At 33.6% G+C, this 19,088-nt stretch overlaps 1 protein-coding gene across 1 annotated transcript in view; it reads left to right on the top strand.

The window, feature by feature from the left end:
• The first annotated feature begins 16,705 nt into the window (after positions 1-16,705).
• LOC106462187 (LETM1 domain-containing protein 1-like) overlaps positions 16,706-19,088 on the top strand; it is an 18,798-nt gene continuing 16,415 nt past the window's right edge. The window contains exon 1 of the mRNA XM_013922087.2: positions 16,706-16,839. Coding sequence (XP_013777541.1) covers positions 16,760-16,839 — 80 coding nt within the window. The 5' untranslated portion in view covers positions 16,706-16,759. The remainder of the gene's footprint in view (positions 16,840-19,088) is intronic.

Below are 19,088 nucleotides of genomic sequence, written 5' to 3' on the forward strand. Positions count from 1 at the left end.
ATTGGGAATAGATAATTTTTTTATTTCCGTAGTTATGGTAATTATACATTCAAAGTACAACGTGTTTTGTTATAGATGCAAACATATGCAGCTTTTTTTCTGCAAAACTGAAAAAATCCAAATATAAAAATGTTCAGGAATAAATATAGTTTAAATAATTAAATATTCATATTAGAAGTTTCGTTCTAAACTGTCATGTAAATACAAAAGCAAATCATTGTGAGAGCACGAAAACTTATATTTCTTCCTTTTAAAGAATCAAAAATATATTCAACCAACATCTAAGCTGAAGAAGGTTGATTTACTGTTCTAAAGTAATGATTAAATAAATTAAAGAATTTTTATTCGGTTTTATTCTACTGTCACAGTTGATCCTGTTGCCTCAGCGGTACCTCTGAAGGCTTATGACGCTAAATCGGGTTTTGATACCCTCAGAGGGCAGGGCTCAGATAGTCCATTGCGTAGCTTTGCGCTTAACAACAAACAAGCAAAAAATATGTTACAGTTTTGTTTTTCTATCCTGGTGGAAAACTTTCCATGATCTTGAGATTCTGGCAATTTTATTTTTGTTGTTGTTTGTTTCGAGCGTTATAAGACCTAAAGTTGAAGTTGACTGCTGAGCCACCAGGGATCCGGTTTTTGTTATAATGATAGAAGTATAAACTAATATTGTTCTCTTTGTTTTTCGTGTAATATTATTGTTAAGCTTTTATCACACACACACAAAAAGAAAAAACATTCACGAGCGTAAATAGGATAGCTTACTCATGTTAAATAAACATTTTACTTGAGCTGGAAATTGTGTTAGAGAAGACTACAGTAATGATAATTTCAGTTGAAAATAACAAAGCATTTCTATTAAATTTTCAGTGTGCATCTTTTAAGGAAGTGTTTGCATTTCGTATTTATGGCCAAGCTACTAAGGCTGTAATCCAGGGCTCTGCCACAGGGCCAACCCAAACCCTTTTAAAGGAGTAAAATAGAGTTTAGAAGGATGTCTTAAAATATGTGTGGAAAATAGTGGTACAAATTGAAGATTGAGAAACTAATTTTGTTACTATTGAAGCTATTCGGGAAAAATTGTACTACGCTGGTATCCTCTAGTAAAAAGGTGTCAATGAAAGCGTTTGAGCGTGATAAAAATTATACTGTATTCTCAGTTAGCCTGACGTCATTGAGAAAATTTATGATCAAGTGAGATAAATTTGTTTTGTAAAGAAGAACAGACATTTCAGATGTTATTTTTGAATTTCAACGACATAACTCTCAAAGCTATTTATAACTTTCGGCCTAATACCGTTGAAACAAACATAAAATACAGAATACTAGAGAAGCAATGCATACAAATATATATTATTTATAAAGGATTTATTTCCTGGTGGGTCAGCAGTAAGTTTACGAACGTATAAGGTAAAATGTGGGGTTCGATTCCACACGATGAACAGAGTGTAAAAAGCTTATTGTATAGCTTTGTTACTTTATTGCCTAGCTTGCATTTTGAAAGATATATTCCATTTCACATTTTTTTTCAAAATTGGCATCTTTACTCTTTGAATATTATGAGAGTGACAGTCAATCTCTTAGTATGGATGGTTAGCGATAGATTGCTGCTGACTGGCTACCTTCCTTCCCTGTGGTCAATAGCTCAAAATTAGGGACGGTGGTGATAGCCTTAGCAGCTTTACCATAAAAACAAAATTCAAATATATTAAACAAAAATAAAAGAATTGTATATGTGCTTTATTTATATCAGTACAAATGCAATAGTCCCAGTATCAGTATTTCTTAATATTTCTACACGTTTTTATCGCTCTGTTTAATCGAATTGGAGGACCAATCATATTTATTTCCAGCTAAACATCGCCTAAAATCGATTAAAGAAAAAAGAACTAAATTTATTTTTAGAATTGGTGTGGATAAAAATTCAACACATTTTAACTCTACCGGTTTGCGTATGTAACTATTTATTTCTGCGGTCAGAGCAATTGATCGTATATATAAAAGCTCTGTTCAATAAACATGCAGGAAACTTTTAACAAACATTACAGTAGGATTTAATGTTGTTTTTGTCGTTGTTTTTTTTTCTGGGCTTATCTAAAATATTTATGGGAATCATTTAGTTCTGTCACTATTCCAAATTATACACAATGATGAATAACTTCAGATTCATATATCTCAAACGACGTCTACTTCCTCAGAATATGTTTAACACTGCCTCAGATTATTCACAATAGAAACAAGGATAAACAAAAAGTGCTCTACTAGAAAATATATCTAATTAAACCTTGACCTTTTAAGCAAGCATTGTATAATAGTACGGTTTCAAACCAAGCACCCAACTGTCAAGTAAACCATTACATATTATAAAGTCTATTTGTTATTATTTCGCTTTGTTACTAAAACACATCTGCTGAAATTTTATCTAATAAGTATGATACAAAATAAGTGTATAATATCTATAAATATCATATATGATAAAAATGTAAAAACTGTAAAACTTACATATAATAAGAATGTAACAGCTGTAAAATTATATATATATATTAAGAATGTTACAACTCTGACAGTTACATGTAATAAATGTGTGAAAACTGGAAAAATTATACTGAATAATAGCAGTGTAACAACTATAAGAATTATATAAATTTTAAGTGTAACAGCTGTAAAATTATATATATATAATAAGAATATGTCAAGTGTAATGATATTGTAATAGTTGTAAGTATTATATTTGTTTAAACAAGATTAGCAGTATTTAAACTGTTACCGCAGCATTTCCCCGGTGAGGTTAAATCGTATAAACTTGTGATTAAAGATTAAGCTAACAGGCGTATAATAAACACCTCTAGCGGACGAAAAACCTACCCACTGTTAAACCAATACACGTGAGATATATATGGAAATAATTGTTTAAAATGTGACCTATTACATTAGACAGAGCTGACCGAAAACTCCATCCAGAGTTCTATGTATTGTAAGCACTATTATATGAGATAGCGTTACATCAATAGTAGGATGTTAAAGAAATATTATTTGATCGAGCTCAGATTTCAATCCAGTCAAAGGTTGACTAAAAATAAAAAAATGTGAAGAAGTTAAACTTAAGATAAAACTTAACTCACCAAACAAGAATGATGAGCGGCCTGCTTAACCCTTTCATTACCAGTGTAGGTACCCACAAATTTTTCATTAGATCACATTTATTTTCTAACATTATAATGTTTTGGTCTAGCCCTTTACAATAATGAATGAAAATTGATCGTTATTTTTTCACGTATTACAGATATATCACTCAGAAAAATCAAGAGCATTGTGAAAGAAATTTTATTCAGTTCGGTGTTAACTTCATAGTTTATTCTGACGTGAATCACATGTTCGAGACGGCAACAAGAACCAGTTTGTTTGAAATCAGGTTGTTAGTAGTTTGTTTAGTTACGGATTGGAATCGTTCGATTTCGTTTCCATAGCATCGTTTTCTAGTTAAAGCCAACGGAATAGTACTGAAATACACTGTACAGGTTGCAAGTCAGCTATTTGTATTGAACATTTTAGACTTGTAAGATAAGTTAAACAGTAAGGGGGCAGACTTCATTTCCTTCGAGAGAAACAACCAATTACACCAGCTGTATGATAAAGTGTAACCCTCTACATGATTTTCATGTTAAAAACATAAAATGTCGTATACATCTAAATACATTCAGCAGACGTGTGATGTCAAAATTCATATAGTTTCTTCAAAACAAAAGGTACACTAAAAATAGAGGCGTTCTCTGGTTGGTTGAAATTTAACATAGCATATTTTGCTTATGCACGATCTAGACTTCAGTATAATTGCGCAGTCTCTCTCTTTCTATGAAATATATTCTTTTCCACTTTGTAGTATGAATATTTGTAAAGTGTGGATTTTATTAAATTTTCGTGAATATTGAAAACTCTTAGGAAAACAACTTCCATAAATTCATACGCCAGTATATCGTTTGAATAAAGTTATGTGAAGACGTTATTAGACTGAAAAATGTTATACGTTTATTTTTTTCAGTAGTTCACATTTACCTACGTTGGTCTCTAAACATAATTAACAATTCTTTATAAAAATTTCGGTTTCGGTTTGAATTTCGCGCAAAGCTACACGAGAGCTATCTGCGCTAGCTGTCCCTAATTTAGCAGTGTAAGACTAGAGGGAAGGCAGCTAGTCATCACCACCCACCGCCACCTCTTGGGCTACTGTTTGGGATTGACCGTCACATTATAACGCCTCCACGGCTGAAAGGGCGAACATGTTTGATGGGACAGGAATTTGAACTCGCGACTCTCAAACTGCGAGTCAAGCGCCCTAACCACCTGGCCATGCCTGGATCTTTACAAAAATAACATACAATAAAAAGCAGAGAATTTCGAAAGAGTTATCTTGCATCATTTTTGAGAATTATGTACATAAGAATTTGAAGCAACTCATGCACTAAGAGAAAAAATAATGATAATTCACGTTCGAAGTCGACTTTTGTTCCTTTAGTAGCTAGAATTGTTGAATCTTTCATCTTTCAAAGTTCTTTTTCAACATTTTAAAATTCATTTGACTCTTTCAAAGATCTTCTTGAACATTGTTAAGCTAATTTGAATCTTCCTAAATATAAATTTAATTATTGTTTTAATTCATCCAATTATTTAAAAATTAATTATTTGATACTGTTGAATACAACTGTTTCTTTCCAGTGTGTTACTTAACGCTGTTGAATTTAACTGTTGTTGTTTTTTCAACATGTTACTGAATGTTGTTGAATTCAACTGTTTCTTTTTAGTGTGTTACTGAACGCTGTTGAATTTAACTGTTGTTGTTTTTCAATGTGTTACTGAATGTTGTTGAATTCAACTTTTTTTCCCAGGGTGTTACTGAATGATGCTGAATACAGATGGCTTATGAAAACATTCTGTTGAAAACTGTTTAAATTCGTCTGGTTCTTTTAAGAGTTCTAACTGAATAATGAAGTAATTTAAACAGGCTTTTAAAAGTGGTGAACAGCATAAAAAGTGGTATAAAGGCATACTTTAGAGGGGTTTTACGAACGATGGGGGTGATGTAAAGGTACTTTCAACATCTTTCTGCAAGAGATTGTTTGTTTGTTTGTTATGTTTTAACAAAGCCACGTTGAGCTATCTGCTGTGTCCACCGCGGGGATCGAACCCCGGATTTTACCGCTGTTCCACCAGGGTACTTTTCAGGAGATCTAAGTAACCAATAAACATTAAATCTATGACAGTACTTGAAGCTAACAACCAGTATTTATGTTAACACTAAATTAAACACTTAAGTTCTTTCAAGTACGACCTGAAAATAATTTGTTGCTTTTTGTTTTGTTTTCACAATAGAAGAATCTAAAGAAAAGCCTAATAGATATAAAATATAAGTATATAGCTATAAGAATTTATGATTTTTTTAAGTAATATATTTGTAATACGTGGGGAAAATAACCTAACAATCAATTTTTATTCATTATTATAACGTTCTAAACCAAATTGTTATAACACATAGAAAAAAAATGATCTAATAAAAAAATCTGTGTATTCCTTTCATTAAAAGTATTGGTTAAAATAGTTAACATATTTAGTTGTTTTGTTATTTGTGTGTGTTTTTTTTTAATTACTATTTTGATTATATTTATTGTAGACTGTTTTACATTATTAGCTTATAGTATATCAATTTAGTAATAACACAAATCTACTAAACTGGCTTAACCTCGTGGTATATTATTGGGTTTACGGCCGAAAATATCATTAGTAGCGCGGTTAACACACTAACGAAATAATGCATTCTAATCTTTATAAGTTAGGACGCAAGAAAAGTATACTTAATAAACTGAAATTATCACAGTGTTAATTTTTAGTTTTTATCAAAGTAAAATAGCTTGCTTTGATAAGAAGTAGTCCCTAGGTGGGACAACGATAAGTTTACGGACTTACAACGCTAAAATCTGAGGTTCGGTTCCTTGCGGTGAACACGGCAGAGAACCCAATGTGGCTATGCTCTAAACAAACAAACAAAGTGATCAGAAGTTAAATTAATAAACATACTTGAAGGAGTTGTTACCGATAATGTTGGTAATACAAATAAAATTTGAAAGTTTGTTTATTTGATATTAAGCAAAAAGCTACACAATGGGCTATCTGTGCTCTGCCCACCATGGGTATCGAAACCCAGTTTTTAGCGTTGTAAGTCCGCAGATATACCGCTGTGCCACTGTGGGACAAATGTGAAAGTATCATAACACATGACAAAATTCATACACGAACAAAAGTACCGAATAACATTCGTTTCCTCAAACACCGTCAGGAACATTCGAGGAGACTTTATTGGATTTTTTTAATCAATATATTTCATGTACCTTTCTAGGTTCCATTCCAACGGTTAAAAGACTGTCTTAAAATCATGTGGTAAATTTTAAGTTTTCAGCAAGTTTTATCCTTTCAAAACGGTCGAGATTTGGTATTGATTTGTTCTTTTGGTGCTCGGGTTGGCCCTGTAATAGAATTTCTGAGTTGGCGAGCCGGGTTCGAATCCTTGCAATAATACAAAATATTCCCTGTACTTTAAGCTGTAGCATGTGATAAGAATAACAGTTAAATCCTTAGCATAGATTATGAATGGCACGTTGCTACTGATTGGTTGCTTTTCCTCTGGCCAGTAGTTGAGAATTAAGGATGCCGGTAGATAGTCTTTGTGGTTTTACCATAAATACAAAATACAAGTAGGTTTGTTCTCTTGTTCATCTCAGCGGATTTGATCTGTAGCAGACCGTATTTGCTTGTCACAAGATGATGTATTTTATCCTCTTGGAAATCCCGGATATGAATGAATATACACATCTGTACCAATGTCTTCAATATTTGGATGAAATGAAAATCAAATACTTTAGTCAAAGATTATTTCTACATTTGATTTGTTTGGAATTTCGGGCAAAGCTACACGAGGGCTATCTGCGTCCCTAATTTAGCAGTGAAAGACTAGAAGGAAGGCATCTAGTCATCACCACCCACCGCCAACTCTTGGGCTACTCTTTTACCAACGAATAATGGGACTGACCGTCACATTATAACACCCCATGGCTGAAAGGGCGAGCAAGTTTCGTGGAACAGGGATTCGAGCCCGCTACCCTCAGATTGCGAGTCAAGCGCCCTAACCACCTAGCCATGCCAAACTTGAGGGGTAGTGGATCTTTGAAGAAATAATACTCTATACACAACAAAATATTTACAAAAGAAAACTCAACAATTTCACAAGGCGTTTAATATATACATATGTATATTTGACTTGGGCATCCGCAAAAAATTTTCTAGGGGAGGCAAAGTACTGTGAAATTGTGAAGTGAATAAGAAACTTGTAAATGCATATACATAAGCTGAATGAATAAATTTCAGAGGGGGACAATTGATCCATTATCTCCCCCCCACCCGCGGACGCCCATAATATTTGATACTTTCAATCTGGGCAACAACTAATGTAACACGTGGGCTAAGCAGCAAGTTCAGAGACCCTAAGATTCAGGGATAATTATCTCTAGTTGAGAACTGCTGACAGGGGTAAGGAAACTATTTATCAGCACCCACCGCATGTTAGGCTACTCTTAACCAAAAAGCAAGATTCACTGTAAATGTTATAATGCCTCTCACAATTGAAATTGCGGAGCGTGTTCAGCAACATATTCTGGGTTCGAACCCTTGGACCTGTTGATATGCAACCCGAAACACCATCCGCTTAATCAAACCTGCCGTTGTTTTATATTATATATATATATATATAGTTTCTACTCATTTCTATATGTAGGATTTACAGATTCTTGGTTTTATTAACTTATGTAATGCTTAAAAGCTCTGCTTATCATGGAACAGGAGCTGAGTGCATTAAAAAGACTATTATGTAACATTTTTTACAAATTTTTATCACATAAGTATCACTTTGAAACCCCTTTTATGAATAGACAAAACTAATTGTCATGTATTGTTTGTTTTAGGGCAAAGCCACATTGGGCTATCTGCTGTGTCCACCACGAGGAATCAAACCCCGGATTTTAGCGTTGTATGTCTTTAGACTTACCGCTGTCCCACGGGGGACAATTGCAATGTATTTCACAGGTTTAGTACTTCTTTCTATTCAAACAGTACCACGAGCCTAAACCAGTTCATTCGCAACTTATATTATAAGAGTTTTAGTTATGCGGTGTTCATTGTTAGTGCTAACGTGAGTGTTTAAGTCAATGATTAATAGGTCTGATCTTTTGTTCGCATGAGAATTTTTTTTTTTTCTGCTGGACTACGGACGACAGTGTAATTATGTAAGGTGAACGGAAGAGAAAAGCCAAAATTGTATAGTTGGTATCACAGAGCATAATCTCCTGTGAAGAGATTACAGGAGTTCATCCAATATGATAACACATGAATAGATTCTGACTGGATAATGTCATCTTCAGTGTTCCAGCGAGGTGCATTTACGACTGTATATAAGCTTAAACATGGAATTCAAAACGAGGAAAAAGAAACGCTTCAGATTACGTTTCTTTTTGTGTGTTTTTTTATAATTGTTAAATTTATTTTCCATAGATTCATTGTTACTTGAAGTACAGGGTTATCAATATGTAAGGATAGGATGTTTCAACTTAAATGATACCATACTTGCATGTGGATCAAACGGCCTGGTCATAAACCCCTAGGGTTTAGGTACAGCCGTCCCTAATTTTAAACTACAAACAAAAAGGAAGGCAACCAGTTAGCAACACCTAACGCCACAAGAGCTTTATACGGCTCTTTGAACCGAATAATGGTATTGATTGCTACTTTTGAAACTCGTCCATAGCTGATGGTATGGAATGTGTTCAACAGCGTCACGACTCGAGCCTTGGACTCTCCGATGTGCAGATCGGCACAATAATTACTAGGTCATGCCTAGCTCTGTTGTGTAAGTGATATGCAATATCTTTGTTTAGCCACATTGGGCTATCTGCTGTGTCCACCTCGGAGAATCTAACCCCGGATTTTAACGTTGTAGGTCCGTAAACTACCGCTGTGCTACCAGGAGACGATATGTAATATCGATTTAAAAATCATTGTAATATAATAATTATTTATGAAAAAAATTATTATAATACACATACTATAAAATTAGCCCCCAGTGGCACAGCGGTATGTCTGCGGACTTACAACGCTAGAATCCGGGTTTCGATACCCGTGGTGGGCAGAGTACAGATAGCCCATTGTGTAGCTTTGTGCTTAATTACAAACAAACTATAAAATTATTTCGTCGATTAACTGATTGTCGTGCCCTCTTCTGGGAAGAAATTAAATTAAAATGACATGTTGTAATATTCAAATACAAGGAAATTTTACAAATCTGACTCTTCTGAAGCTCCAAGATATAGCGTATTATTTTATGATAACATGCTCTAATGATCTTTTTGTTAGACTGAAATAAATGTTCTTTACCTTCTAGTCTACTAGCCAGAACAAGTTCAGAGCAATATTGAGTACTAGATGGCAACATAGTGAAAGTTCTTTCTGAAGACCTTGACCGCTTTTAGCAAATATTAAGTCAGTTAATTAAAGTCGCTTCGAATCCATGGGCTTCTTTATGTAACTAACGATTACACTTCAATCAAGAAATAGTACTTTTAATTGAGGCTCCAATACGTGTAAATCAAACTTTTATGATAAAAACGTATATTCTGTTTTTTTTATTACAATTAGGCTAAGCGAAAGGGGGTTTGGTCTTTTGATAACAAAAATATGGAAATTATATCTAATATTATACAGAATTCCATACAAATTATTAAGAATATGAAATAATATAAAATACATTTAACATTAAAACAAGTAAAGGGGTTATTTTCTGATAGATAAAAGTAGCCATAAACTCGAGTCAAGTGAAAAGAGTGAATCATTTTTTAATTAAAACTCTAGCATAATTTTGTCAACAACCTGGATTTTGGACCTGGCGAACTGGATTGGAGTCCGTGTGATACTGCAAAACACTCCCCGCATTTTAAGCTGTGGGTGCGTTATGAGAGTGACAGTTAAACCATCAGTGTCAATGGAGGGTGGTAGGGTGCTGCTGATTGGTTGTCTTCCCTCTGGTCAGTAGTTCAAAATTATTAACAACGGCAAATAGCCTAGTAGCTTTTCCATAAGTAAAAAATATAGCATTTGCAAAGTCACTCACGCGCAGTACTTTGTTAATGAGAAATAAGTTCCAGACCTAATGAGCCAGTCACTGTCTAATAACAGTAGCCTAATAATTCGCCTCTCAATTCCTGGGAAAAGATTCATGTTTTAAAATCAGGAATAAGAATAAGAAGTAGAATTATTATTGTATTGTAATTATTACAAAATAATAGTTGTCTTCAAACAAGAAAATCTTATCTTTAACCCTATCTCTGCAAGTTATACAATAAACAATATATTAAATTTAAAAAAATATATTTTTAAAACTAAAATGGACAATTTTTTGTCCATTGCCTTCCAATAAAAAATAATAATAGTTCCAATAATATTATTTCATTATTCCGGAGCATTGTGAGTTTTTCTTCCATTTTATTGATTATTTTATTTCTGATTTATATTTTCGATTACCGAGGATTTTCTCCCGGTTGCTCCAAAAAACTACGACACGCACCGCGATATACCGTAATGAGTTCACACGAGATACCCAACGGTGCTGTATAATGGGTCATAAAAACTAAAAAACAGTTCCCTAAATTGCTATTTGATGTAACTGTTACATGACCGTTTCAAAACAATCTTTTGCAACTTATAGAATCCTTACTACGTTTATAGATTCCCATACTATATTGTACTGTTACATTCGCTATCGGGATTTTAATCAGCATCAATACAGTTATCAGTTCTGTGAATGGTCTTATTTTATTGGAGAATAGTGCAACATCATGATCTAATTTGCGACAAAACATTTCTGCTGTTTGAATGCAAAGTTGCAATCGTAATTTCCAAGATTGTTGTCTAACGCTCTTAAAGGCTTAATACGTTTTATTTGTTTTAGTTTAAAGAGCTTGGAGGTAACATTCAAAATTTGCTTTCTTGCTAATTTTGAAATCTCATAATTCAGGAACTTAAACGCTTACTGCTATTAATCCTAGGTAAAAATTTGGAATTTTGAAGTAAGACGACGAAAAGGAAGAAAGGGTTTGGAGTTTAGTTCACGATTGGTTTATAATAACCATTGATCCATGAAGAAAAACAAAAATGGCTGGAAAGACCAACGGTCGATAAGAGACTTTCTGAGATTCTTGTTGGATGCTGTAGACGTCCGCCGAGAGTGGCGCTGTTGTTCTTATAAACTGTAGAAAGAGATGTATGGAACTTTCGAAATGAAATTATGAAATTTTACAGCTCTGTGCATATATACATAATAAATGGCGTGTCTGTCTAAATATATGTATGAAAATATATGTATACATATATATATACATTATTATAGTTATATATAGAAGTATAAGCCAATAACCAGGATTGTCGAACGGAGAAGACGGACAAATAGATGCAAAATTGTTCCAGTGAACCGTGCTCTAATGAGAGAGACACAGGTCAAGAACCAGGATTGTCGAACAGAGAAGACGGACAGATAAACCCAGAATTGTTACAGTGAACCATGCTCTAATGAGAGAGACACAGGTCAAGAACCAGGATTGTCGAACAGAGAAGACGGACAAATAAACCCAGAATTATTACAGTGAACCATGCTCTAATGAGAGAATTACAGGTCAGGAACCAGGATTGTCGAACAGAGAAGACGGACAGATAAACCCAGAATTGTTCCAGTGAACCATGCTCTAATGAGAGAGACACAGGTCAAGAACCAGGCTTGTCGAACAGAGAAGACGGACAGATAAACCCAGAATTGTTCCAGTGAACCGCGCTCTAATGAGAGAGACACAGGTCAAGAACCAGGCTTGTCGAACAGAGAAGACGGACAGATAAACCCAGAATTGTTCCAGTGAACCGTGCTCTAATGAGAGAGACACAGGTCAAGAACCAGGATTGTCGAATAAAGAGGGTAGATAAATAAACTCAGAATTGTGACAGTAAACGTGCTTTAATGTTGATAAAAAATTCATGCTAAAACTTGGAGCAAGCATTAGAGCTCTTAACCAGATTATTTCACAATTAAATCTCTATCCACTCTCTGTAACCATTTGTGAGAACGAAGTTTGATTTATATAAAACTGAAACGTTTGGCAATAACTATGCTAAAATGGGGCATTAAAGACATTTCACTTAATTACGTGATAAGTAAAATTTACTCCGTAAACTTGGCCATCCAGCTCTAATAATAAGCAAAAATCTGAATTACCAGCATAATGTATAAAATCGCTTGTAAAAGGAGGTTTCAGTGTAACACTAAATTCGAAAACATGCAGCGGAATTTGACTCCCTAAGTCAAGGATTGAAGAAACTGTGGTTACATGTATTTAAGTAATTCAGTTATTTTATTTATAGGCAATACAACAAGTGTTAATCCTTGTTAGTTATTTCTCGCCAACGAAGTAAAAATATTCAGTTGGAATTGGAATTAATGTTTTATTCGGCAATTAATGAAAAGCAAAATTTCCGAAAGAATATTTTGCTTACAACCAGCTGGTATTACAATCAATTAGGAGAATAATGTAGTTTTATAGCTTCGGGTGAGAATAACTTGATCACAAAGATTATGTATATATATATACTTGATTTAAAGTTATCGGGACAAATTTATAAATATATATAATATATCTTTAAAAATTAGCTATCATATTTCATGGTAGGGCTCCACGGTACTCGGAAGTTCGTTTGTTTGTAATTAAGCACAAATCTACACAATGGGCTATCTGTGCTCTGCCCACCACGCGATTAGAAAACCCGGATTCTAGCGTTCTAAGTCCGCAGACACGCCGCTGTGCCACTGGGGGAGGGGGCAACTCGAAAGTACACAGACAGCTTAATGCTACACACTGAGTGCGTATATTTTAACAAATCTTTTATAGCTGGACGAGGCCTTATAGTTAGAGTACCGGAATCCGAATCCGAAGGTTTAAGGTTCGAGCCGCACCGTATCGTTGAACAAGCTCTGCATTTTTATTTGTAGGAGAAGTCATAAACCTGAGAGTCAGTCCCATTATTAGGATAAAAATAAACGCGAAGGTGAATGATGTTACTGCTGACTGGTTGTCCTCGCTATAATCGACAATGGCTATAATTCAACCTTATGAGTTTTTGGCCTGACTGTTTGGCCCTTGTTTCACATAAGCTACTGTCCAGGATGTAAATGGACTGGCGAGGCTAGTGGTTAATGTTCCCGGACTGTGAAACCCTGGATTCGTGGCTCGCACTTTGGGACCATATGTGTGTTATAAGAGTGAAAGTCAAATCCCATTATTCCGTCACTCACGAATATCTCAAACATTGTCGGTGGGTGCTGTTAACTAGCTGCCATCTCTCCAGTCTTTCATTTAAAACTAGGGATGGCTACAAGCAGATAGTGTAGCTTTGTGTGAAAATTCTAAACAAACAGACAATTTGAAAAATACCAAACTTCAACTTTCTATGTTAACGTAACAACTTTTTCTAATCTTTGGTATTTCATTCAAGAATCCTTCTCTAAAACCCACTAAGCCCATCAGTACTTAAAATGTCATTTTGGTTTATTTTAACTTCCATTATTTTTAGCTGACAGCCTCCAGTGGTACAACGGCAAGTTCGAAGGCTCATAACGCTAAAAACCAGGTAGATGTGCGCTTGACTACAAACAAACATATCAACTTGGAGTAATAGAGCTGATCTTTATTCGTACTGCCCTCTTTGGGGTGAGTAGTAAATTATGTTATTTCAAATATTTTATAGTTACTTAATATCATACTATGATAGTATTATTACTACTATATGATACATAAATTAAAATAGGATTCCAAGCAATGTTTTCGATAGGATGTGGCGACACTTCTGTTCCATTATTACATTCTTCGCAATTGTTAAGTTAAATTCTTGGAAAGTCTGGTGCAAAACTAAAACGTTATATATTTTTACCATACAATGAAGTTTGTTCAAAAACAATCGAAATTACTTTTATTGTTACTTCGTTTTAACGTTCTCAGCTGATCGTAGTATTTTTTTTTTCATCTACTGTTAGCAAATATGGTTAATATGATGAATTACAATAGTAGCAGTAGTAACATGTTTAGAAAAACTATCCAGTTTTGGTGGAAAGCACTCGTCTATATAACTATCAATCCAATATATAATTATTAGTTTATTAGGTGGAAATACTAATTCTAAGAACTTATAGGTAAAAATAAAGAAAAATGTATAAGGATATGCCAGTCATACTACATTTGCTATATCCAATGCCGACAAGGTGTTCGTCAATAACAAGACTCATTGGGATGGCTGGGACAAGACAGGCACAATAGAGATTGAAATGCTATTCAAATTGCATGAACAACAATTTTTATAGTGTGAACTAGGTTAAGTTGTTGAGGTGTAATTGTTATCAATTTTATAGGAGTAATTTGTTTGTTTAATTTCGCACAAAGCTACTCGAGGGATATCTGCGCTAGCTGTCCCTAATCTAGGAATGATAGACTGAAGGAAAGACAGCTGGTCAAATCCATCACAGCCAACATTTTTTTACCAACAGAAAGTGGGATTGATCGTCACATTATAATCTCCTCACGGTTTAAAAAGCAAGCATTTTTGGTGACGGGATTCGAACTCGTTGCCCGAAGATTGCGAGCTGAATGCTTTAACCACCAGTCCATGCACAAATCAGTTACCAATCAGAGTTAGGGTAATTAATAAAATAACATCCTTTGTTTGTTTTAACATCAATTAGCTATTTTCATTATCTATTTATTTTATTAAAAAAAATAAAACTTATACTTTAATGAAAGCGAAAGATAAAATGTAATAAACTATATAAACACGCTCAAAACGAAAAAAAGAAACAAGAAATTGTATAATCATCTAATTGTGCCCTATAAGTTTGTTTGTTCATTTCATCACAACGTCACATTGGTCTGTCTGCTTTGTCCACCGCGGGTGATCGAATGTAAGTTTGTAAACTTACCGTTAACCCGTCGGGGGACGTACCATATAGGAAATTAAGTCCTTTGAACTCTTTGGTCAATTATAATAATTGCACTATTATATTTTATGCTGGAAAGCGATAGTTGTAACGATCTGTTGAAAATTTTTATGACCGTTTTTTTTTTTTGTTGTTGTTGTTGTTGTTTCTGTTTATTTATGCGCCCACCGCGAGTATCGAAATCAAAATCTTAGATCTATGTGCCTTCAGACTTACCGCTGGACCAACGGAGATCTACGGATAGAATGCCTTATAAATATTGGAGTGTGGTTAAATACTTCAAGTATATATATGTATCATTTGAAGAAAGAAATTAAAGATAAGTTGTGTTTATTACGTGGAACTATAACTACAACGAGTTGAAAAATTCAATTATTAGGATAGTTTATTTCATGCTAAGGATCATATAAAAGACAAAAAAATTATACAAGAAAATATTAACTATGTAAGTGAGGTATTTAATGGAGTGGAAAGACGGAAAAGAAGTGAATTATTAGAATTGTGCAATACTTCATACAGCAAAATTTGAGTACGATAATATGTTTTGAAATTTATATTCAAAATGCCTTTCAAAGTAATCGTTTGTTTCGGATTTTCGTGTAAAGTTACACAGCTAAATGTCTCCGCCAGCTGTCCCTAATTTGGAACTGAAAGATTAGAAAGAAGGAAGCTAGCACACAGCATTTGCCGCCAACTTTTGGGCTACTCTAATCGAATAACGGGATTTGACTGTCATTGCTTTCTCGAAACCACGGCCCCAAAGTGTAGCGCGAGATTTTTTGACAACGGGACGTGAGTCATGAACCCTCAAATTCACATTCCGGCATGCTAACCAGTAGGCTGCACACGGCTCTTCCGAAGCATTAAAATTAGTAAATAAAGAATGTTCTGTACAAAAATTAAAGAATATTTGTATCATTTAAAAACTGATAATTTTTACTGAATTAACGAAACTGCTATTATAAAATCTCAATGAAGAAAAGTGTCATATTGAACTGATTCCATAAGGTATTTTTTACCTTGTTTGATTTTAATTTCATAAATATCATTGAATAAGTTTTATTTTTCATGTCTTAAGATACAGTATATTCATTTCTAACCATATGGATTTATTTATCAAAATTCATTAATAATAACATAATTCAATATTCTAATACCTTTGCTTATTTATATGCTTAGTAGAATACATGTGTACTACTATAAAGCCAATAAAAAATGTATTGTTCTTTTACTAACAATGTTTTATATAATAATTATGAATAGTGTTGTAGGCCTACGTATTTTTAAAAGAGTTATCATCTCAGTAAGTATACAATCGAAAATCCATTTCAACCCAAAATGAGTAGCAAGGTTTTACTACGTTTGTAAGGATTTCAACAAGCACGTGGTAAAATATAGTTTCTTCTGAATATTTCCGAAACACACCACCTATAGAAAATTTGTTCGCTTTATTATTTGTGCTCTGTTTTTCGTTCTGTACAATTTAAATGCAGCAGTTATTTTTTAAGTAAAATTATAATCTTATCGCATTTTACTTAGAAGCTGTTTAAAATTCTTTCAATATACAATATATGCTTAAAAATATAATTTCCTTTTGTTTTAATGTTAACGTTCGTATCCACCTTATAGCAACAGCACATAATGGCGCTGTCCATTTTGAAAGGTCAGATACCTAAGTTGTCTCGAAAATATAATGCTTGGTATTTTAGTCAACGACTGAGGTAATTTTCAAATAAACTTTTAAGATAAATAATATTTCAGCTAACCACAGTTGCTTTATAACTAGCTGTTTTACTTTATTTGCAGAATGACGAGAATGTTGACGTTGTGCAGAAACTAAAACTGTGGGTTAATATTTGACTCGAAATTTGAGTTACTTAGCTACATTAAACATGGACTAATGATAAGAGTAGTTACACTGTGCTTTTACATTTTGATTATTGTGCTAAGTCTTAGACAAGTGTGGCGTTAAGTCATTTAACTTAAACTGGTTATCTGGTTGCAATGGAGAAAGTGGAGTCTTTGAGACTTTCTAAATTCTATTAAAATTTCGAGCGTGGTTTAGAACAAGTTTAGTCTACTTTATTAGTTTATCTCATAATTAGGGTTACCAACTTTGAAATGGAACAAAAAAAAAGACACTCCACACACAAAACATACCTTAAATAGTGAATCAAACACATGACTGGATAAGTTATATACATATGATAATACACAATATTAAACAATATTTATGATACTTAATAGCACATTTTAAAACTCTTTCACACACATAGCAGACAGACTGTCGCTGTATTTTTAGTGGTTTTGATCTATTAGTATTATCACTTAAACTGGGGATGTGGCAAAACTGCAACAATGATTTTTAGCTATGAAAAGAAATGTTTGACATTAATTATCCCTTTGTATTGTAATAATAATGCAAATCTCTAGTTTTGGCTCACAAAAAATGGCAGATTAAACTGTGTTTTTGGCAACTGGCAAACTCATTAAATCCAGGCAGGTGGCAATCCTATTCTTAGTAATGTTATAAACATTAGTCTTATCATTGTGTATCTAATCAGAAGGATATCAATCACACTGCAAAGGTCTGCCATAGTATGAGAGTGATAATGATAACTGGCTTTAACTCCTTATCATCCAGGGAATAGTTTTTTTCTATTACCGTAGCAATGCTTTCACCACAACAAACCAGGGGCAAGAGACATTTGAGAGATTATGTCTAACATGCATAAATAAACAGGTGGAGATGATAAAGAGTTAAACATTTAAGGGTTTTGTAGTTGGGGATCAGTCATTCTTTCTTAGTGGAGGTAGGCTGGGGGAATTCAGAAAATCACCTGAAAAGAAAAGAAATCCCTCTTAAAATTGGGGTAATTACTAATAATGTACTGAATCTTACTCAATTAATTTGTGAAAATATCTTTCATAGTAGTTATTCTGTCTACATCAATGATTCTTATGCTGATAACACTCTCCATGAAAATGCCTTAAAGCATATTTTAATTATTTATTCTTGATATGATGAATTACTTGAATGAAAAGGGTTACCTAGCAGGACACTGGACTGGAATACAATGCATTTTTTTAGGCTTAGCATTGGTAGTCCTGCTTTACAGATTACATCCACAATTATGGCCATTGTCACACACATCTACAACATGTACTGACCATTTCTTTAAAGTGATGCTCAGTATGCCAACTATAATGGATACGATCACAATTGATATTACTGATTATTTCTCTGATGTAATTTTCTCACTCTTAAGCAATTAAAAACTAAAAAGCCTAAATGTGACACATACAGAATGACAGCTATGTAAATGAGTTTTTTCAGTAACACTGGCATCTGTAGACCTGGGTGAGCTAGGCAAACACCTAGGGCCCTCCAATTTTAGGAGGCCCCACCCATGAGTTTGTTGAGTTGTGTTAACCATTCACCATGGCCCATGAGCAATAATGACCTTTATCGCTACATGTTTAAATCATTATTGATATTCGGAGATCAGGTTTTGTGGTTATGGTATTATTGGGTGGACCCATGTAGAATTCCTGCCTAGGGCCCATGAACTGAAGGAACATGCTGTTACTTAGTAATATGAGATAGTTTTGGATAAATACACAAATAAAACAAACATAATTTGCCTTTAAAAATGCAAACTTTAATAAATAAATACCATAACATAATGAAACTGTGGGTATGGTAATCTTCATGCCAACTAGGGATACAGTATGTTGAAAATTATGTCATGTTAGAACTGAATTTAAGAAACAAGTGTTATTAATGAATGTAACACCTATAGAAAGTTTTGAAAGAAAACACCACATTCTGCAAAATTACTGGAAATAAGAATTCAAGAGTGTAAGAGGTCAATGAAGAAAATGTAACTCATTTTTTAAAATAAATATTCCATTATTAATAATCAGTAAAATAATCTAGTCATACTCAAACATTTGTACCAATATTTTT

Source organism: Limulus polyphemus, unplaced genomic scaffold, assembly GCF_000517525.1.
Source record: "Limulus polyphemus unplaced genomic scaffold, Limulus_polyphemus-2.1.2 Scaffold1114, whole genome shotgun sequence".
Lineage (NCBI taxonomy): Eukaryota > Metazoa > Arthropoda > Merostomata > Xiphosura > Limulidae > Limulus > Limulus polyphemus.